At 33.4% G+C, this 23348-nt stretch overlaps 1 protein-coding gene and 1 long non-coding RNA gene across 4 annotated transcripts; both read right to left on the minus strand.

The window, feature by feature from the left end:
* Positions 1–93: 93 nt before the first annotated feature.
* On the minus strand, positions 94–10867 carry LOC148609365 (nuclear receptor ROR-alpha-like). Of its 3 annotated transcripts, XM_088596393.1 has the most exons (8): positions 10757–10797; positions 9609–9672; positions 8278–8541; positions 6845–6992; positions 5675–5916; positions 4271–4499; positions 2668–2919; positions 94–2190 (listed from the first exon to the last, which is right to left on the minus strand). In XM_088596393.1, exons 3-8 carry the CDS (start codon positions 8500–8502, stop codon positions 1937–1939), a joined length of 1350 nt encoding a protein of 449 aa, XP_088452519.1. In that variant the 5' UTR covers positions 8503–8541; positions 9609–9672; positions 10757–10797; the 3' UTR covers positions 94–1936. The 3 variants fall into 3 exon arrangements, with proteins under 3 accessions (XP_088452519.1, XP_088452518.1, XP_088452517.1); XM_088596392.1 differs by lacking the exon at positions 9609–9672 and having other exon boundaries at positions 10757–10867; XM_088596391.1 differs by lacking the exons at positions 9609–9672; positions 10757–10797 and adding an exon at positions 10535–10671.
* Positions 10868–18336: 7469 nt separating this feature from the next.
* On the minus strand, positions 18337–22509 carry LOC148609366 (uncharacterized). Its single transcript, XR_015914615.1, has 3 exons — positions 22326–22509; positions 19746–19990; positions 18337–18928 (listed from the first exon to the last, which is right to left on the minus strand). It is a non-coding gene; the product is annotated as an uncharacterized LOC148609366 (long non-coding RNA).
* Positions 22510–23348: the final 839 nt, after the last annotated feature.

Consider the following 23348-nt stretch of genomic DNA (forward strand, 5'->3'; position numbering starts at 1 on the left):
TTGTATATGTATAATTTTTTTAAATCAGGCATTTCAGTTGAAAATAGAAAGGGCTGTCTTATAAAGTGACATACATGTGTATAATACAAGTGATTGAGGGAAGGATTCTTTATTGTTATTGAAAAATAAATACACCGTAAGTGATAGTCTTTTGTACCATCTTTCAAACTCTACTGATATGAAAGGTTCTTTTGAATCTCAATTAGAGGCTTTAGCTCACCTGGTCAAAAATAGCCTTTATATGCTTTCTAAAGCAGGACTCTTGACCTTTCCGCACCATTGTCACACGAACCATTTAATCAATACAGAGCATCGTACAATGCAATAACTCCAACATTGAGCAAATATCTTTATAACAATTTCGGCATAGGTCGTTTTAACTATGCTGATCAATTCCCCCTAGAAAATTAGTCTAAACCATTTGGTTTTTACGAAATTTCAATAAGTCGTCGATTTTTTTAAGTGGCGGCCATGTTTTCGACTGATAAAAAATGATAAGGATATCCTATCAAACATTCATGCAAATCAATGTTTGGTTATAATCCATCCTACAAGTACCTTAGAGGAGATTTATTAAAAAATCTATTTCTGGACCCATAACTCATTCACCTCTCAAGGGATTTTTCTTAAAATTTCGGCATACATGTAGATAATCCCATCATGCTGAACAATTTTAATCCATGCTAGATTTTAGCTAAACCCAACTGTTTTTGAGTTATTTGTATAATTCTGCAATTTGACCCCTAACAATGGTCTATTTTTAGAAACGGTGGCAATATTTATTACAAAATCAAAAACCCCCACACATATATTGTTAAACATATTCTAAATAACAAACTTTTGTTTTAATCCATTGAGTAGTTTCAGAAGAGAAGATTTTCAAAGTTGGAAATGTAAAATTCGGGGAAAAGCCATTTCAGGACCCATAACTCATTCATTTGTCAACGGCTCTTTCTGAAAATTTCGGTATAGGTCCATCCCATCATGCTGAACAATTTAACCCCTACCATAACTTAGCTTACAATGTAACCGAACTGTTTTTGAGTTATTTGCATAATTTTTCAATTTGATCCCTATGCTCTATTTGTATTAACGGTGGTCACGTTTTTTGCCAGATCAAAAGTCCTCACCCAAGGATTGTTAAAAATACCCGAAGAAAGATTCATGCAAAGGTTGGTTACAATCTTTTTTGTGGTTTCAGAAAAGAAGATGTTTCAAAAAGTTTACAGACGACGACGACGACGGACAAACAGTGATGGCCAGGTGAGCTATAAAATTAAGATCATACCAGTATATTACTTGATTATTTAAAAAAACAAACTGAAAAGAAAAAAAAACGAATACAACCTTCATTTTGTTCTTGCAGTTCAAGTGCATTAAAATATCTGAACATGAAGCGTAATTCATTTTAAAATTGTACCATGTAAAAAGAAACCGCTACAATGTACTGATGATTGAGTTAAGATTCACTATAGACCTAATGGCTATCTGAACCTATATTGTACTGATGATTGAGTTAAGATTCAATCACTATATACCTAATGGATACCTGAACCTAAATTGTACTGATGATTGAGTTAAGATTCACTATAGACCTAATGGCTATCTGAACCTAAAAAGTAGTTAAAATGATCTTACAATAATGTAAGGGCAAAAAAATAATATGTCTGTTTCCTGCTACCCTGCCTGTTTTTAAAACTTCCTTACCTATCCTGTTTTTTCTTGCTGGTAGCAGGAAACAAGACTATTATATTTTTTGTGGAGGTGGAGAGATTTACCACAGTAGGAATTATCTCATCTATATTTTGTCATGTGCTTGTTTAACTTAAACATGATACTGTAAAAGTGATAAACAAAAAAAAACAATTAACTTCTAAATCAAAATACCAAAAAAAATCAGAAGGTTGTCATGTCTTTCTCTCTTGTTGGTATATATTCACGTGGACTTGATATTTTCGGCAAATAGTTCTAACACAAGAGGGTGATTTTTCATGACAGGCCATTGAGCTTTAATGCTGTCCACGTCTTTTCCCCTGTCCGATATACTACGCAGTTGTGTCAATGTATCAAAGATTTTCCATAATCTTTCATTAGGGTTTTTGTGCGTTCTTTTACAGATATATCGTAAGCAGTTGACGAAGTGCCACTGAACTTTCTCAACTTTCTCGCGGTCTTGAAGAATAGCTCGGTCTGAAACAGATTTGTATCATTAATGCTATTTAGCTAAATAACAAATACAAAAATATGTAGCCTTTTTTTAGGTGTATCACATATTACAGAATTTGCACGATTCTTACAAAGCTTGCTACTAAATTCACTTAAACATTTTGCAAGCTGTTTGTATTCACATTTTATTCATGCTTCATTTATCCATAAAAATATACAAAAAGTGGCGACATCCAAATCTAGATATTGGTATGGCGAGAATAACGCTTTGTTGGGTGGGGGTCTGGGGCAGTCGTAAAATACCCTTCCCTTCTGTTTAAATTTTTGACAAAAACTTTTGGCACGGTATGCCATACCAACGGAAATCATTGGAAGGCGCTAGCCGTACCTGCCGTACAAGGCGCTACGTTCCTAAACATATATGGCTGAGCGCTATAAAGCGCCGTTCAATTCATATAAAATATTAAAAAAAACATCAAGTGCATATCAAAGAACACATACCTGCCGACGTGAGAGAAATAGCCCGAGCTAAGGTAATTTCCTCAGCTGTTAGTTGTGTTTTCTGTATCCTAGCAGCGCTCTCAAACATAAAGTCAATGTTCTTCTCAGCAGTATCACTTGAAGTATGGAATACAGTGCCCATGTCTTTACGATGAGTCCCAAGTTTTTCTCGTTCTGAACATATAGCTACTACTTCTAACTCTGTATTTACCCTCCGATGGAACTCCAAGAACCAATATTCGTGATAGTTAGCTAAAAATGTATATATATTGAAAGACAAACTAACAGTTGCTAAAAATGAACATACATTGAAGGATAGTAACTGTTTGTTTTTTTGTTCTCTCAGTTCCATTGAGAATATCATCATATAAACTAGTGACTGATTCCCAGCATCTGAGATCGTAAAAAAACTTCAATTAAGGTTTGACATTCCCCTATTCAACTGAGATATTTCTTTTCACATCCGAATAAAATAATTTTTGTTTAATAAGATTTCAAGCTTTGCCTATGAGGGATGGAGTTATTTTAATAAAAAAATAGCATTTAACTTTATTGATAGTGCACGCTTATGTTGTTACACCGTTGATATCGCGATCAAAAGGAATATGCGAGACTTCCTATAGCACATGATAAGTGTCTGGAGTAAAATTTCAAACAGTCACATCCTACATTTGTAACTGCAGGCGTCATTTCTGACAGAATGATTTTCTGCCATAAGATATACATGTACATGTATGACGACGCTGACGCCCCGTCCCTATTTATTATTACTTTGATTGTTGACAGTCATTTTTATGCTGCCTTTAAGGATGTCTGCTGATCATGTTCAGTCAGATTTTCAGACTCCTCTGGTTTCTGTGTCTTATTTCAGTTTTTAGTGGAGTCCGAGTTGCTCATTTACTTTCGTTACTTTGTATGTATAATTTTAGTTACTTTATGTTCTTTGTTGTGTATGTCTTTTTTCCATGTCTGGTTTTTGTCCCTGGATTACATTCTTTTGATTACTGCTATAACCTTGGTTCCCTTGATTACTCTTTATACATTCCATAGCATTTAAATATTTTTTTTGCCCAGTGACCCCCACTTTTCTTTTCATAATTTCAATTATCACACCTTAAAATGTTACTTGAGAACTTTTTTTTGGAAATCTTTGTTATTTCTTCAGTATTTTTGAAAGCTCAAACCTACTAAGACAGAACCTATAGAAAATCTAAAGAAATCCCTTACCCGCAAAATTTCAAATAAATATATCTTTAAAAAATTAGCACACTGACCCATATATTTTTCTTCTTATATTGATCTAGCATGAAAGATCTTAAAATATTTCACAACCCTTTGGAATCCTTGTTATTCTTACATACATGTATATCCGCCAACATCCTAAAACTATTTTTGTCTGAGAAAGGATATTAACAAAATTACGAACTGATCAAATCTAGGCAATATTCAAGCGGAAAATCTGTGTAACAAATGGCAATATCGGGATAAAAACCATGGGGTAAAAACCGGAAAATTTGAATCCGCTACAATGGTCCTGACTTGGTTCAGGCATTTTGATGAAAACAATGACATTCATATACTAGGTTGGCATCAATTCCAATACCTTTAAGTAGAGCTACTTGATCAGCAGTTTGTATTTCACAAAATCCGGGTAACGCACGTGCAAACTTGACCATTACATGGATATTTCTCTCTATACGGTTGGCGATATTATCCATTCTCTCCTGACGGTTATCTATGTCTATTCCAGTGGCCTCGTAAAATTCCTGATAAACTTTAGATGGTATTTTGTCTAGAGATCCAAATATCTTTTCTTTTTCTTGGCGCATCTCCTATTTAAAAATGAGAATATTGAAAATGATTGAATCATAGATGATTCTTTTATGCGAGATATTTCTACTGAAGGAGAATAGGGTCTGTGAAGAGCGTTGAGATATAGAATGTATGATTGAACTTTTGTATAGTGTGTTGCACTTGGCAAATAAGATAAATAGTTGATAATGGCATACATAGAACACATAGGAACTTGAATAGTGAAAACATTCATTTATATTTTTAATATATTAAGTTGTTCGCTCATATTTGAATAGATTTTTAAGTATATTTTTAACTGATCTCTCCTCCTAAAATACTTTCATTCATCCGGGTCTCCTTTCTGACACAGAATCATAATGTAATTCATAAAGTAGTGTTTCCATGAACCGATTGAATTTCAGTATATTCTTATTTGATAACAAGACTGGGAAACTGTTTAAGTGTGTACAAGTATTTATAAGAATCCGGCAAAATGGGAAAAATCACAAACGTGTATGTCAAAAACCCACCGATCGGAATGAATGATTTGAACCAACGAAGATTTTTCTAATTTGAAAAAAATGCATTATTTGATCTTTGAATTACTGGATTTGTTCAGAAAATTTACAAAAGAATTGGGTTTTTGAGAGAGTGGGAGAGTTATCTGTCCTTTATATTCATTTTTAGTGCATCTTAATGAAATTAGAACTCAATTTACCAAAGTGACAAGGAAAATATTGTCTTCCTTTCCTTGCTTCTGATGGTGAAAATGGTCAAATAAAACTTTCAAAATGGTGAGATTTTCCATACAAGGTTTCACCAACTGCTTGATTCTTATGCAGACTGACACTTTTAAAAGTAGGTTATATCCTAACTGTAAGATCAATGTTCCAGAGTCAGCTTAATGTGGACATAAAATGTGATATGCACCTTTTGAAAAATATGCAATTATGACTCAAACAAATCCGGAAAACTAAGAAGAATTTTATCATATTCTATAACTATAATAAGTTGCAGTAGCGAACATTGGTCATTTATAACACGTGATTGGAGACAATTGATTTTCTCATTTTGTCTCGTAGGCTTGACATTCTTTTGTACATCAGAGGTCTCGCCACTATACACACGTGGCCTCTGGAAAATAAGCCCCGGAATTAATGGTTACCATAAACTACACATTCCTTGTTTTCTTGATAAGTGAATCAGTACTCACATAAATAGATCTCTGAATCTCTAGTAATCTATCGGAATCAAATAATAGGCGGAAATCATGATTAAATTCTTCTTGAATTTCTATCAAGTTTTCTATTAACTGGTTAACCTCAGGTTCATCAACGTGTATATCAGTATAACTTTCTTTGTCATTTTTGGATGTTTCCTGAATTTGTTCTTTTGACTTCAATTCTGTAATATCTCTGGCACGTTTTTCATGTGTGTAGCGTCCAATTTTTATAGCTACAAGTTAAAAAAATAGGGCACTAATGGAACGTTAAGTGATACCATGCCACGTAATGGTGAAAAAGCTCAAAATGGCCTAAATCAAAAACTGTATATTTTGAATTTGCTGAAAATTGAACTTAAGCTGTATTTTATGGAACTAAACAATGCCAAAGTTCCAAAAATAATTAATTTGTTCCAAAGTTATAAACTGGTTCCTCGTCAGGGGTCGGACAGACAGGTGGATGGACAGATGGACACGCAACTGCTCAGACGGTATCACACAATAACTCGCCACTTCATGTGGCGGAGTATAGAAATCAATTTAATACTAAAAACTGACATTTTACACTTACTTAAAATTGATAATCCTTCTTTCAATCCAAAGTTCGAGTCAAACTGGTGGCATTAAACAAGTTAAAATACGACAACTAGAAGCTTTTGAGGTAATAAGCAAATGATACTTTAAGATTGGGATGTTAGTTTAAATTAGTTTGATAAAAAAAGGTTTAAATTTAATTTTAATGCATTCATAATTTTTTAATATCACACATGTTAAGTCGTTCTGGTAATATTAGTAGAATATAATGATAAAAGGTATGGGGTATATGTGAAAAAGACAACAACCTCACCGGGATGAAAATGTCAGACCAAGGCCAAATATTAGTCTTCAATGAACTACGAGGAAATCCTCACATCACAGTGCAGACTGCAGCTGGCCCAAAAACATCATTATACACAGGTAAAACGAAAAAGTTGCCCCTATATACTCAAGTAACATTTAAAAACAATTTAAAAAAGAAATAAATATCATAATTTACAAGATTTTATTTGCTTGTGGGAAGCAGGAAATGTGAATGATAAGGATTTGTCCACTTAATACAGAATACGAACAACTGTTTATAACTTATAATCTACAGTTAGAAAACAGTAATTAAATTCTCACCATCATGAGACATGCCAACCTGCAGGCATTTCTGATATCTACAGTAGGAACATGACATTCTCTTCTTTCCTAAAGTACAATTCCCATCTTTGGCACATTTATATTCTTCTTTCTTCTTCAGTTTAACAATGCAGCGACGAAAAAAACCCTAATAGCAGAAAATTAACATAAACATTTCACTTTCTATCTTCACTGAGGTGTATTGGTGGACAATTTATATTGTACATATAACTTTTTTAGCTTTAGAATGATTATCGTTTGGAAAAAAAATTAGAGCGCTTTACAAACAATTCTAGGACAATTTCTATCCAATGTCAATTGAATGTAAACAATTCTTTGTAATAATAATTTATGAAATAGAATAGTTACACAAAATTACAGTCATAATGACGGGTAAATAATACATTAAAAACTATAAAATGCATTGTACAAAGGTTTAAACTTCTTACAGTATTAATAAATGTGAACATTAAACCATACATTATTTACACTTTCCCCCACTTGTGAAATTCTATTCCTACTATTGAAATGAGTGTCTTCTAGAATCATTCAATTTAAAGACGCAAATATATGTTTTTTTTTATAATGTGAGATTGTTCTGTTAAACCCAATAGAGGTGGACAATACACGAGACATCTTGGGAGATAATAAATATGATATATTGTATAGAGATTTTGGTTACACATACATGTACAATGTGGTGTTGTTTATCCTAATTGACTTGAAAATCAGTGTTTGAACGCAATATGTACATTACTGTGGAAATAAAATACTTCAACACTAAGAGATTCATGACTGACTTAGTGCGGTAAAAGTGCAGTAATAGATATACAAGTATATGAACTGACTGCATTGTAAGTAATCGCAACAAAACAAGGAACGGAACCTTGGGGTACAATTTCACACTTATTAGCTTACAAAATCGACTATTCACCCATCATTGCCGTTGACCCTCTTCAGCCGTTAAATCCTACACAAAAGTAATAAATAACCTCTCAAAACTATCAGAATCTTTCTTTTGTGGTATGAAACCTTGTGGTATAATTTCGTTGACATCTATCAAAAAGTGGTTTTGTTTTGAGTTTTGTTTTGCCCTTTTAGCACTTAATGTAACCCCTCCTCCAACCACCAAAAAAAAAAAACAACAACAACAAAAAACAAATAACATCTTTACTTTTGTAGTATGGAACCTTATGGTTTAGTTTTATCAGATCCATCAATGAATTATTGCACAAAAGCCAAGCATCTAAAGACTATACAACGACACGGACGAGGACAGCGTCTTACCAACAAATGTCCGTAAAGGTTTAAATCTGTTGTGCAAAATGAATTATCCTAAGTACAAACGAATTAATAACATAGCAAACAAAAAGGGTCATGACAGTATCAAGTTGGGAGACGTTAAGAAATAAGTTACAATACATTAAACAAACCTTGCAGGGTTCACATGTATTCGCTCCATAATGAAGACCAGAAGCCTTCGCGCCACATACTCTACATGGTGGTAGATAGTTAGCATCCGGTGGACAATTACCCCACTTTTTGACAGACTTGCCATCGCCAGACGTATCGTTATCTGAACCTACTGATGATTCCAATCCACTGTCGATAGACCCTGGGGATGATGTCAGTGAAGTTCCTTTTGTTGGTGACGCCATTGTCGATAAACATGTACTTCCGATTTGATAGTGTCCAGTCTGGTAAAAACAACATACTTGACTTAACTTCAGTCATAAAAATTAGGTCAAAATCGGTAAGCAACGATACTGATACATATAGTCGTGCGTACATTGTATACCTACATTGTAATTTCTGTAACCTTTCAAAGGTTCCGACACAATTAAATCTTTTCTCTTTTATATTAAGAGGGGTGGATCTATTTGTGGGACTCGCGGGATCAGCTTTATCATTCAATTCAGGAAATCTTGACACCAACATTTAGAGAAAAATAACGAGAATCGTGATTGATGTTTTTTAAGGTTAGGAATACCAGATTTCGTTTGTTAGGAGAAATAAGATAAGAAAAATTCATGGAAGAATATACTGCCTTTTATGGGTCTCGTTACACTGTCAAGAGAGAAAATAAACGTAAAACAGATCGATTATATACAGTAAGTAAAGTACTTCAGCCTGTTCCTGAATGGACTGCGCTAAAGATCGTGAACCACTTATTAGGAGTTTTTCCGTTCTCTTTTGTTACTTTTTTGACAAAATGAATTACAGTAAAACTTATACTTTCACAACAAAGCAAGGGACTTTGTCAAAATGATCACCACATTTACATAAGATATGAACTAATGTTTCATATATTTTTATAAACAGATTGTCAGAAAATGTAAAAGGCAACACTTCGCCCTATGCATGTTATCATGGAAGTGAACAGGTTTTATTAAGACATCTATTCAATTTTCATCAATTTTGCAGGCGGTTAAAGATAAAAAAAATTTCATATCGAGAAATAACATTTAAGATGTTGTATCTAATGTCATTTGCTTTCTTAAATTTGATAAACTACCAACCTTATGTAAAACGTTCAGAATACTTAGGAACATTTACCTTATTTTGGCTTATTTATAAAAGAAAAAAATGTGGAAATGTAAACACACGATGAGGCGTTGCCTCAGGCCAATATGGCTTACATGTACCAGCCTTGGGCCCACAACTAAGCCAATATGAAAATGCCATATTATCTACATCTAACATCATAGAAATGATGTTGGTATCAGAGACCAGTTTGTGTGGCGTTCATAGATATTGTACTTACTGTTTCGGGGCTAATCTAGATCTGTTTTCGGAAATCGGGACTTCAATGTTTATAAAGACTGGAACTTAAGAATATGGAAAAATTAAAAACTTGATTTCGGGATCAGATGACACTTACGATTGTGTACATCAATATATTTTAGAAACTTGCATAGTGTACTGTACGTATGTGTGTGTAACGCAGTGTTTCAGTAAGCAGATTGTGATCACAGGCAAGATTCCAACGTTTATCGCCCGTACAGGTCCGGGTGTTAAAAGAATAGGCCTGCAGCAGCGCTAAGCTTGTCGTAAAAAGCGACTAAATAGTGCTCAGAACCCTAGCCGGGGGCTAGGGCGCTCTGCCCACAGAGCAACTGGGATGTGTGCCCCAGGTGGTGGAATGGGGTACCCCAGGCGGGTTACATGCTGGAGTTGTCAGGCTATAATACGGAAAACCTGACCGCAAACCATAGTGGTGCACCGTGTTGGGAAAGATGCCACGTTCCTCGTACGTTAAAGAACCCTACTGTGGTATTCTCCCGGAGTAGGAGCCATAGGGCTCCGCCACAGGAGGCTAAATTGCCCAACCCTACCCACCTCTCCCAATTTCCAGTGGCAATCAAAATTTGTCGACCCCATTGTCCTTGTGTCCCATCCCTTTTTCATTTCATCATCATTTCATGTTCATTTTATCATCAATTTCATGTTCATTGTCTGAATATAGCTGAAATATTGCTGCTCGGACGTTAAACCCCAACAAACAAACAAACAAATCCAACGTTTATCGAACTTGGCCAATCCAGGAACAATATATGCTACAAGCTGATTGTTTATCGAGATCTTTTATGGCTATCATTGATATATTTTCATTTCTCAATAAATACGAGTACTAAGAATCATATCAAATTTTAAAAATGATTGGAAATGTGTACATCAAATTCCATTTACCTTTTTACCACCCGCCTTGGAGAAATGCATAGGTCATAATTCAGAACGACGATTTGTAAACAAATGACGAAAGTTAGAACAAAACATATCGAAGTAAAAATAACCCATTTTTCAATTTATAATTTCTAACATTGTAAACGAAAACACATAAAAACGAACTAAATATGTTTAAAAAAAAAAACAACAGATTATCGATATTTAAGTCGCATTCCACCTACTGACCTTCACGGCTTGAATGTCCTCTACTATCAATTAACCATGTGATTGTGACGTAGGTAAGGATTTATTTCTGTCATACTGAAATACAAAATAACCGCACACGTGATTTGGTACAGGTCTTTAAAAATGCTTTTAAAATATATTCAGAGTTTAACTAATATACAATGTGAATTAAGTTTCATCAAAGGATGGACAAACTTATACTTAGTATGCAAGTATGGATTAGAAACTAAGATAATCATCACTCAGCATGTATTATAATTTTTTGTACGAAGAAAACAAAACATGCGTGGCTCCCTAAAATTGTATCAAAACTGACAAAAAATTATGTTTCATTTAAATCGTTGCATTAATCAATATAGATTCGTATAATTTTAAGAAAACGTTTATACAAGATATATCAAAGGGTAAAAAACCGTATTTTTTCTCTTCCTCCTACAATAATAACACCTACATGAACTGTCCCGTACTACCATACATCGTGTACTAAGTTACAACCCTAGATTAATCCTACGAGGAGGAATGACCCGGCCAGCGATAGCTATATTTTAATATAGCCTTGCTGACCGAGTGGCCCAGGGCGCTTGACTTTGTGCAGGCGGTGTTGGCATAGATGTCACAGCGGTACGAGTTCGAGTCCCGCGGAGGGAACGATCAAATATTTGCATCGCAAATTTGACAGTTGTAACATCGTTGGGAATTTTTCAGACCCTTCTATATGTTTCTATTATCTTCCCTGTATCAATTTGATCATATTGATACGGGGAAGATAATAGAAACTTTGGAAAGTATAAGTGCAATATTTGCTGTTAAACACATGATTTCGTATTTCTTTTTTAACCAAATAGTAATAATAATAGTAATAAATCCCGACCCTAAGTTATGCTTGTGTTATTACGTTTGAAAAAGAAATTAACATATGCTTGGATATATTAATTTGAATGCTAATTACTTACATTGAAAGATTCATGGTAGATTTAGTGGAAAGGCTGAAAACAGGAATGTTTTATCAAGTTAAAAAATCATGGGTTACACGATGTCATTATTACTTAATGTTGTCAATTCTAACTTGTTGAAATATAATAAGATGAGTTATCATTAGAAAGTCGCCCATTTTTTTGTTTTTATTTGTTGTTTTTCTGCTATAATTATAGTATTAACAAGAGTTGTAACGAACCATATCAAACATAGAAATTAAAGAATGTCTACAACAGTTTTCATTTTAGATTATATTATTGTATATTATAAGATTTGGGAAACACAACATCATGGCTGACAGCAAGCTTACAAAACAATGAATTAAATCGGAAGATTTGACTATTATGGCCAAGATACAATATATATAATCCATGGCCCCGATAACGACCCCTTCCCAGGGATTAACAGACCTATAAAGGCTGCAAGATAATCACATTAGAAATACATGTACAAATGCGCCTGTTTGTCAATACATTTATGCAGTGTTGTCATGGAAACCTGGGTCTTAAAGTAAACCAGGAGGTCATTTATAAGTTTCAGGGTTTGACACATTTTATTTCCATCAAGGTAAAACAAACAACTTTTCTATTTACTAGTTGCACCAATAGAAAGCCAATATTTTTCTCTTCAATCTGAGGGTATAAAAAGTTGCTAACCATTTGAAAAAAAAATAAGACAAAATTCAACATTTGACCACACCCCCTTTACAATCGCCTAGTAGAAACCATATGTAGTTTGGTTTATTGTGCTATTAAGTGCTTAAAGTGAACAAAGATGAATGATTCTGATATATTTAAGTTTAACTAAGAATGTTTGAAGGGCAATAAATGACTTCTTTCTGCAAAAATATTTGTGACCACAACAACTGAAAAATAGACAGTTTTGTTTTGTTTTCTATTTTTTTTTCAATAAAACAGTTCAGTTTGTTTGTCATGCCGCCAGATATGATTATTGAATTTAAACATTAACATAAAACGAAACATGCGCACTACAAAGATATATTTTATGGTATACATTTGTAACATTCTACCCCGGACTTGGCTTTTTATGAGCAACTCGGCGGGTGTTTCTAGAAAAGCAGAGGACGCTTACCCTACCGGTGCACCTGGTCCATGCTTCCAGTTTTTAGTGGAGTCCGAGTTGCTCATTTGCTTTTGTTACTTTAGTTACGTTATGTTCTTTGTTGTGTATGTCTGTTTTCCATGTCTGGTCTTTGTCCCTGGATTACATTCTTTTGATTACCGCTATAACCTTGGTTCCCTTGATTACTTTAACATATTTCATTAGATATTTTTTGACAACTGTTAACGATACAACATAACTGATTCCCAGAAATATATACGCTTTTGTAATTCAACTCCTTTATTAAATACATTAGATAATTTAAAGCATAGATATCAACCTAAAACATAAAAAAATACCACAAGTTCTTGATATACTTCGGTGTTAATTGACCACTTGATCAAATTTGCAATATCTCATTTTAAAAATTGCCTTAAAATAGAATAGTTGCTTAACATATCTCAAAGCTTAAAATTGACAAAGCACGCTTAAAAGTCATTTATTACCAACTAAACGCATTTGCAAATGACACTGAGTATATTTATGTATCGATTAGTCATTATAGTCTCATTGATGTATCAGTTTCCCTCCGTTCAGAGATCAAAACAAAACAGTTAAAATTAAGAGGCCATTAGTTTATTGCAAGCCATTATTACAAAATAATGTTTCATTTTATATTAATTGAGCTACATTAAGTATTAAATTTTATTGGCCAAACCATGATTCTTCTGAATCGCATAAAACTTATCTATTTTTTTTTAACAAGGCCGATTCCATATTAGAATATATATAGTCATCCATATTAGTAATAGAGATGTTTATGTAGGTTTTGATTAAACAACAGTGCAAACATTTGAATGTGTCATTATCAACTGAAAAATATGTTATTGCATTTGAAATAAAAAAAACAAAAAACAAAACAAAAACAAAACAAAAACAAAACAAAAAAAAACAAACTTTCAAACTATCAAGAAGTACTATTAAACAATATTTTACTGTCCTCACTTTGGCCTAATAGAAGCAGTTAGCATTTTATATGAAACAAAAAGTGCAAAAGATAATTATATCAAGGTTTTGATTTTTGTATAATTACTGAATAGTGGTCATCTCAAAATTCAGAGTACAATATGCCTTTCTACCAAATTCCAAAAAAAAGCTAAAAGACAAGGATATCATGATACTACAATTGCATATAATAGATAATATCACAAAAGAAGTTCAGAAAATAAAACGTGAAAGCCTTGCAATGGCAAAAAAAAAAGAAAAGAAAGAAACCATGTGGCCAACGAATCAAGAGCATTATTACTTATACCACTGTTTGACGTCCCTGAATCAATCTGTTTTGGCTTTATATTAGGCCTTATGCGTGAGTTGCTTCGGGTATATATTGGGTACTTCCAAATTATTACCTTCATTTGTTTATGACGTTTCTAGTGGTACCACGACCTACATCGGCTTCGATCCGTATCAAGATATGATCGATATGTAAACAGTTGATGGTGCAGAGTACCGATGTTATGACCTCACAGACGGTTCCATTATATTTGAGTAAGGCTTAAAATTTTGTCGCCTTTTATTTCTACCTTAAAAACATAAACTTACAAGTACTAGTATTTCATTTAAACACATGCATTCTTTAAAGCTATATTCTGAAACTGGTGTACCTATGGACCTATGATATGTCTATACATCAAATAGCTAAAATTAGGCTAGCAAATTTGTGGTAAGGAGTTAATAAAAAATCCTCCCAACCCCCCATATTTTTGGTGAGGGTTGGATGAAATTTACTCGGCGTAAACACGACATGGCTTTTCTGTAGCCAGGAGTTGGACGAGAAGCTGCTTCTTTTTTTCTAAATTATAACAGAGCACGAGAAAGTCTGGAACTCGTGCAAACCGGAAAGTTTCCCCTGCGATAGCACGAGAAAGTCTTGGACTAGTGCAGTGAAGCAGCGAACGTCACAATTAATTATACATGGCCAATCTAGAGTGCTAACCTTGTATACATGTACATCGTACTTTTAGCACACCAAAAGATCAATTAGGCGAGAACCAATATATGAGTAAATTCATAATTTGTATGTGCACTGAAGGATGGTGAGAGTGTTGAATTGTGGATGACTTGGCATTTGATGTTTTTGTGGAGTCCTTGGACAATCTTTACTATTTAATATGGATTGCATAGTGTGTTAGTACCTTCCAAAGTGTATTTCTGTCAACTATGTCGAAGGCCTTCTTAAAGTCCACAAAGTTGATGTAGAGGTGTGATTATTATTCTATAGACTGCTGCATGATGACACGTAACGTTGCAATTTGGTCAGTTTATGATCGGCCGCATTGGAATCTGGAGAGTAGCTGAATTCCTCTGCAGCTTTTGGCAGTTGCTCAGGTGGCCCTTCTTTGAAAGCTTAATGATGTAACCTAAACTACACTCCTCAGGGATTTCTACTGTTTACCAGATGTTTTCAAACAGCTCATGCAAGATGATGTTGGGCCCCATGCAGGTCCAGGTGTCAAAGGAATATACCCACAGCAACACTAAACTTATTATAACAGTCGACTAAATAGTGCTCAGAAACCTGGTAGGGGCTAGGGCACTCTGCCCACAGAGCAACTGGGTTGTGTGCTTCAGGAGGTGGAATAGGGTAACCCTGGCATTTTGCATGCTAGGGTTTACATGCTATAATACAGAAAGGCTGACTGCAAACCATAGTGGTGCAACGTGTTGGGAAAAGTGCCACGTTCCTCGCACTTTAATTTACCCTTCTGTGGTATTCTACTGGAGTAGGAACCATTGGGCCCGCCACAGAAAGCTAAATTGTCCGACCCTACACACCTCTCCCAATTTCCAGTGTCAATCAAAATTTCTCGACCCCATTATCCTTGTGTCCCATCCCATTTTTCATTTCATCATCATTTCATGTTCATTTTATCATCCACTTCATGTTCATCGCCTGAATATAGCTGAAATATGGCTGCTCGGGCGTTAAACCCCAACAAACAAACAAAACCTAAAGTCGTTGATTGTGATACTCCGCCATTAAAGTGGGCTACAAAACTCAACAAGAATCCATAAAACAGCACTTCTTAGCAGGATCTGTAAAATGTAAGATTTTCTATACTTACAGCTGTATGTGAAAGAGGGTCTTCAATCTTGTCACGACACTAACTACTCACGTGGTGGTATCAATTCAATGCGGATTCTGAACAAACTTAAAGATTCGCTGGAAATGCTCAATGCTGTATTATTATAGGAAAATATCAAAAACCATTATTTTTTAAGACTTTATACTAACATACCTAATACTAAAATCCTGGCTGAAAAGTATCATACATCGTTCTTATTCCAAAAAAGAAGACAGATAGATACAAATACATGGTACTTGGTCTCCATACTTAGTAACAAACGATTCCAAATCATTTTCTTAATATACCACAGGAAATGCTGTCAAAGTGCCGAATTTTTTTTATTAACAACACATTTGTCTAGTGTCAGGGATGTGTTTTTTCAACAAACGGTCGGCATTCTAATAGGAACAAATTGTGTATCGCTACTCACCGACTTTCACTCCAATGAGGCTGACTTTATAGCTAATCTGCTCCATAAAAGGAACATCCTTTGATCTTAATTTTCGCTGTACAGATGATTTATTGTCTGTAAACAGTCCTAGTTCCGGGATTTTATACATCGGATCTACCGGAAGAACTTGGGGTAAAGGAAACTACGGACACTATGAAGTTAGCTTTATATCTTCACCTACACTTACAGATAGATGGAACGGAAAACTATACTACAAATACGACACCCACTCATTTCGCATAGTCAACTTATTTTGTCATTTTTGGCAACATTCCTTCAACGTCTACAAATAGAGTTTACATATCACTCATACGTTAAGCCAGAGCTTGCCGAACCTACGCTGACGTTTTGTAACGTGTAAGACTTCTTTAAACTAAGCTTCTTAAACAGTGTTTTGTTAAGATCAAAATTGTCACTACAGAAGCTTTATGGCTGTCCTCATGAACTCGCGCATTGCTGGCCAAAATAATGACAGTAATAAGCATGTTTTGTCCAATTGTAACTGATAGAATTAACTTATGTCTACTTAAACGCTCATTTTGTTTTGCTCAGTCACATTTTGACTCATAAAATTCGAATCATCTACCTCAACACAAACACGTTTCAATCCATTGAAGAATATCCTATGTTGACTAGGCCACTAAATGTCTGACTCAAAGTTTTCTGCAATTAGGTGGACACATTTTGTATATCTAAACGCAAGAAATGTTGACTTATACATTTGTTGTCTAATTTAACTTAACAAAAGCGTTGACATATTATCAACTCAACAAAAAAAAGAGAAATAGCTAAATCAAGTATTCAATAAAAGATTTTCCCTTAAATCTACCTGGACGTGTAATTATATGAGCAACTCAGCGGGTGTTTCTAGAAAAGAAGGGGACGCTTACCCCAAAAAAGTGCAGTGTTGTTCGCTCATTTTCATTTGTAAAAAAGACACATAAGAAGAATATAGTTCTTTATTTTGTTTAATGACTACAAACGATAAACAATAAAAATAAAAAGGAACTGTTTAGGTGAATTGATTGTTTCTTAAGCTTAGAATTATCATGTTTAATTGGCTTAAACAATGTCTAATAAAACTCTTTGGTAATATCATCTGTTTAATAAAACAACCGAAAGCAAAGGTGCATGTCTGGAAAGTATCTACAGATTTATGATAATGGGAGGATGCCAGGGTTAGGAGGTTGGGAATCAAGAAAAAATCAATTGTTATGAATATTTGACAATAAGAGAATATAGCATGACCAAACCTGCATCAGATACCATATCATCCCTTGATATATTATTCAGCCCGACGGACTCTGGCCCGAGGGCTTATATTGACCGAGGTTGATATGACATGTGATATTGATTTATCATGCATAACATATTTTTGTACTCTTTATCATACATTTAAATAGGAAAAGATTACAATACTATTATACAAACTGTCCAAGAGACCTTATGTAGTTCCTAAGAACTACACATTCGATTAATCTTTGTCGTTTTCTTTCAATATATTGATATTACAAAGGATTTTATTGGAGTTTTTACAGATCAATTATAGAAAGACTAAACTGGCGTTAAAAGCATAAAAATGATTTCGAAAACAATATTAAAAGTGTTGACAGTAAAAAGTAAACCATTTATATACTGAACAAATATTGTAAGATGAACAAAATTCTTACGTAGTAGTATTATTCATGACTACTATATATAGAATTAACGCTGGGTAGCATGAATTGTTCTTAATTATAAGCATTACAAATGCACATTGCTATTCTGTTATTCAAGCAAGATAATTATGTTAATAAATTCGGTGTTACTTCTCAGACAGCAAGTAGAATTGTCTCCCTGGATGGCCGACATCTATGTATCATACACGATATTAGTGATTCTGCAATATATTGCAACATAAAGGTTATAAATTGATGTAAGGAAAGGTATTTACATCTCAACGTATTTTCTCTTTTCAAGCTTGATTTAATGTCACACTGTAAATAATAATAAAGCCAACATAAAAAACACAACCCAAAACGAACGATATGATGGTCAAGATCTTTGCTATGTTCGCTGATTTTCGAGCTTCGTCGAAATTTAGGTCATCAGATTGTCCACGGGACTAAATAAATGCTTACTATGTATGCAACTGCTATAATTTTTATCTATAATGAAAATATAAACTATTAATTTTATGATATAAATGTTTATTTTGATTTTTTTTATCATAAATGTGAATAAAGTAACAGTATAAAATTTTAAATTTGCATGCACTTGCATATATTATCAAACTGTGTCTCAATTGGCGAAAGAAGTTTTGAGAATATCTGACTGTACCTGTAGTAAATGTATGAAATTACCCCTGCAATGAGTTTTCTAGAATGTAAATTACTTGCAAATCTTTACCAATGTCGTGTAATGAAATTAGTATTAAATTGTTACTATGACGGCTGCAATAATCGCACCAATTCCAACCAACCAACAGCAGAAGAAACAGGATAATATGGCTGGTACCAAATAACTGTACGGTGCAGAATTAAGTATGAGGGTGGGAGATGGTTGATTCTGGCATATCTTAAACAAACACAAATAATTCCTTCTCTTATTTATATGCAATATTTTATTTTTGTTTTGTTTTTGTTCATTCGCATAATCATTCGGATATTTTCGTTGTAAATTAACAACGGTGTAATATACAGTCTTGCTCTGATTTATAGAAGTACTTGATGGAGATCGAATTTGTTCAACATTCTTGATAGAGCCAATGTCACCCACTGAAATTTTCATTCATGTTGCTGACAGCTCTAGTTTTCTTCTGTTTCAGGCAAAAACGAAAACGATATTTTTGGAAAAATATCTTAATATCATTTTTACTTTTAACAGTATTTTACGCAAAAATATAAGTATATTTGTTATTTGTATTACACAATTTAAATCGAGTATCTGAGCAAGTGATGTCACTGTGTCAACAGAATTCTGGGGTACGTTATATTAGATCTTGATATTTGTGGAGTGTCTTAAAAACAGGCCAAATGTAACTGTAAATACAAGATACAGCACAACTGTATTTGACACCTTATAAGTGTATAAGAAGATTATAGCAGGATAAGATGGCCGCTATTGTTGTAAGTGCAAGACCTACAGCTGTAAAAGAACCACAAAAGAACCTAAATATAAGACATATTGTCAATATTAACATACACTAAGTCCCAATTTTTCTTTTAATCCCCATTATTTGATAAGGGCTCAAAATTGTCAGGTAAATACTGAATGTATGATTATTAAGTGTGTGTGTGTGTGTGTGTATATATATTCTCTATATCAATTGATTTATGAGAATAAAGATGTGTATGTATATATATTTATAATATACTTTACTTCCTATTCTTACCACAACTGTGTTTGACCTTGATGGTTGTTGTATCGGAGGTTGGTTGTAGCCATATCCATCAGATATATTAGAAAAGCCTGCCTGTGGTTGAGTAGGCTGACCAGCGTATGACCCTGGTTACTGTGTGTGAATAAAACCTTGTGGGTTCTGCTGTACAAAATCCTGTACATATTTCTGTCCCTGGGCCGGTGGTGTATGTGGAGGGGGGTTCTGGTTTTCTCTCTGATCCATAGTCAAGTTGTCTCCTACATAATAGTGTGAAGCGTGTGTGAACCATAACATATCTTCTAAATTTGTATGACGTAAGGAAGATGTAATCATACAGTAACTAGCTTTATACATGTTTATTTTAAACACGATTGCTCATATTAAAATTGAAAAGAAATATTAGTAAGACTGCAGATACATGTGGATCGGTTTACAGAAATATCATTTGACCAATGCGTAATGGTATATGTATATCCATCTTGCTTGCGCTTGAACTATTGTATGTAATTACGATCTTTCATTAGCAATGTGATTATGGTTAATTTCGAATATCATATACACTAGACCTATATCGCACCCTTTCACGGACTATACTTGAATTATAGTTTTATAGTTAAAATTTATGATGTATAATGAACATGACATGACAAAATCTCTATCACATGCGATACAGATTTTGACGTGCACTATTCAGTAGAAATATTATTCTCGTATCAAATTCCTACAATTACAAGGAACATACGATGAAACTGTATTGGTGCAAAATTACATACCCTTTGTAATGTTTGTGAATTATTAACTAACAAATATACTTTTTATACACTTTATTACTTACTTTTCTTTGACGCTTAATCGTGTTTATTATTTTGAATTTTAATGATGTAAAATTATGACTTTTATACATGGTTATAGATGATACATATATTTTAGTCTTTAACGATATATAGGAGTCTAAATGGTGTTGAATTAAATGGTCACAGGAACCACATATACAAATGACTAATTGAAGATTTTACTTTTCGAGATAAAAAATGGTCAGAACATAGTATTACAGGTTCAATGCATCCTAGTGAGTTCAATGAATTGTTCATTGGAATAATGAATACACTAGGAATACATCAGACGATTACAAACTAGGAAGGAGAACACTTAATTAAGCACCTACGAACCATCATTAATTACCAAGATTAAACCTAGTATTCTGGGTATCTATTATCATGATATTGTACTTATGATTACTGATGCCAAAGGTCATGCAAAACAAACACCTAACAAATTATTTTTAATGAAATGGTAGATGTTCAAAAGGTCAAATGCATAACTAGTCAATTTGTAAAAGATGTGTTCCTTAAAACTAGAAATGAGTTACATGATAATCAGTTATGGATTAAAATTAAAGAAGGCATTAATATTTTCGTTAACGAAAATATTCCATCAAATATAAAAGAAGAAGTAAATATAGCAAACACCCATATAAATAAACAATGAAAGCACTAGAGATGAGCTTATGATATGACAAAAAACTGATGATAAAAAACAGTAAGTGAAATATGAAAAAAAGATAAACCGCACAAAGGGAAATAAAGAGGGCCCAGAGTAAATGTATAACTTGGGCTGGTAGAAGTACCAAAAGACAAACTGAATAATAAATCTACAATGCGCAGTAGATGTGTTCATAAATTTAGACAATTATCCAGAGTATGTTTCAATAGGGATTAAGGGTGAATAGTTTTTTCTTTCCTCTTCTTTAGGAGGGATCTTGTGACTGTATCGAAATTAATTTTACTGCCGCATTTTCTCAAAAAGAAATATCAGGTCTGAATGCAATGAAATCAATGTAAACACTGTTTCTAATAGCGATGCGGTGTGTAACAAACTTAATAGGGGTTTTCAGAAACAGCCCGGTGCATATAACCCAACACGTAAGAAATAGTGGAAAACTTCCTGGTCTTTAATGTCGTACATGATTAACCATGCATATTAAAACGTTTGTATACATGCATATGGTTTACAATGATTATGTCTTTAAACCTCCCCAAAGTTTTATTCACACAAACATATCAATAAAAATCTATTGATGCCAAAATTATTGAGAATTACATAACGTTTTGGGGTACAAATATTTCATATGTAGAGGGTACAAGGTCAATATTCGAATGAAAAAGTAGGACCAGACATTTGTCTAAAGACATATTATCATAGTTCCTTAACATAAGAAAAGAAACGAGTGGGAAATATAAAGGACAAGAACAAAATGTAATCGCTATATCCCACTCAATAGGTTCTCAAGAGGCTTCGTACATTGATAAAATCCAGATAAAATGTCATTTTAGATTCTGCATGGTGATAATTCTTAATAAAACAATTCAAAATCAATAGTGTCATGTACATGAAAAATGAGGTTGTGTAGAAAAAAGATAAATTGCATTCTGTACTTGATATTAGCAATGCAGTAGAATTTTAAATATGTAAATACTATTACTTTGAGTCAAATATTTTTTTGTTATATATAGTCGCATGGATAGTAATGCATTCTCTTTCCAAATGTCACGATGCATTTTTGTAGAGTTTAACTTAATGTATCGTTCCTACCTGAAGCCATAACTGTCGATTCTGTTCATGCACAGATCCAGGAACTTTTTTCCACTTTGGTTAAAATTTATTTCCTGATGTCATGTGTTTTAAAATATTTCAAGTCTTTTATTTACATAAAAGAAGTTTAATCTAACAAAAAGCAAGCGAAAAAAATAATAAAGTTTTGTTAAATATCTAGATAACATTTGTAACGAAGACAGTTATCTTTAAAGTTGGTAAAAGCAATTCGTTGGTTAATTTAATGTGTTCGTTTTGCAACCTTTAAAAAATCCGTAATTTTATTAACCGGGATTTCATATTCAAAAAGCAAAAAACTGAATGTGAAGTTTATGGTAAAGAAACTGTATAAAATGTTTTAAATAGTAAATATTTTGCAATAATTCTGCCGATTTCAAAGCAGTATGCAATAATAATGGCGTTAAGAAGTAAGAGGTTGGGGTATTGAGGAACGGAATTCCAAAGATCTCTATGGCAAAACACGCATACAGCTTCGTCGGGTAGAGTAATAAGAATAATTAAAAGCGTTATCGACCGAAAACGAAATGTCATGGAGAGAATGCAAAATAGCAATATAAGAGTCTAATTATTTTTAAACCAAAACGATGACGTGAACATCTTAATATCATACTCGGAAAGCAAAAGATGACAAAACGTTCGAACAACATTAAATTTTAATAGTATATATTGTACACATCACAATCAATACCTTTACTACTGTACAGTAAACTAGAAATTCTTAAAATTAAGGTTGAAACGTAAATTTAGTTCAAACCATTTTTTATTGATCATTTTTTTAATTTTAAAGTATTATCCAACGATTTCTGCTGTCTTGGATCATATAATCTTGTACACAATATGTATGCATGTTCTTATGGGGAACTTGAATTTTCAAAAATCGACATGAATTGAATTCATGCCGATAACTTCTTAATGAAATTTCAGGAAGGAAAAAACATATACATTTTGTACCCAAGACATATGTCTTTCAAATATGCCATAGACACTTATTGTCACTAGTAA

Source organism: Perna viridis, chromosome 8, assembly GCF_037379345.1.
Source record: "Perna viridis isolate PV_CMFRI_1.1 ecotype Kerala chromosome 8, ASM3737934v1, whole genome shotgun sequence".
NCBI classification, from domain to species: Eukaryota; Metazoa; Mollusca; class Bivalvia; order Mytilida; family Mytilidae; genus Perna; species Perna viridis.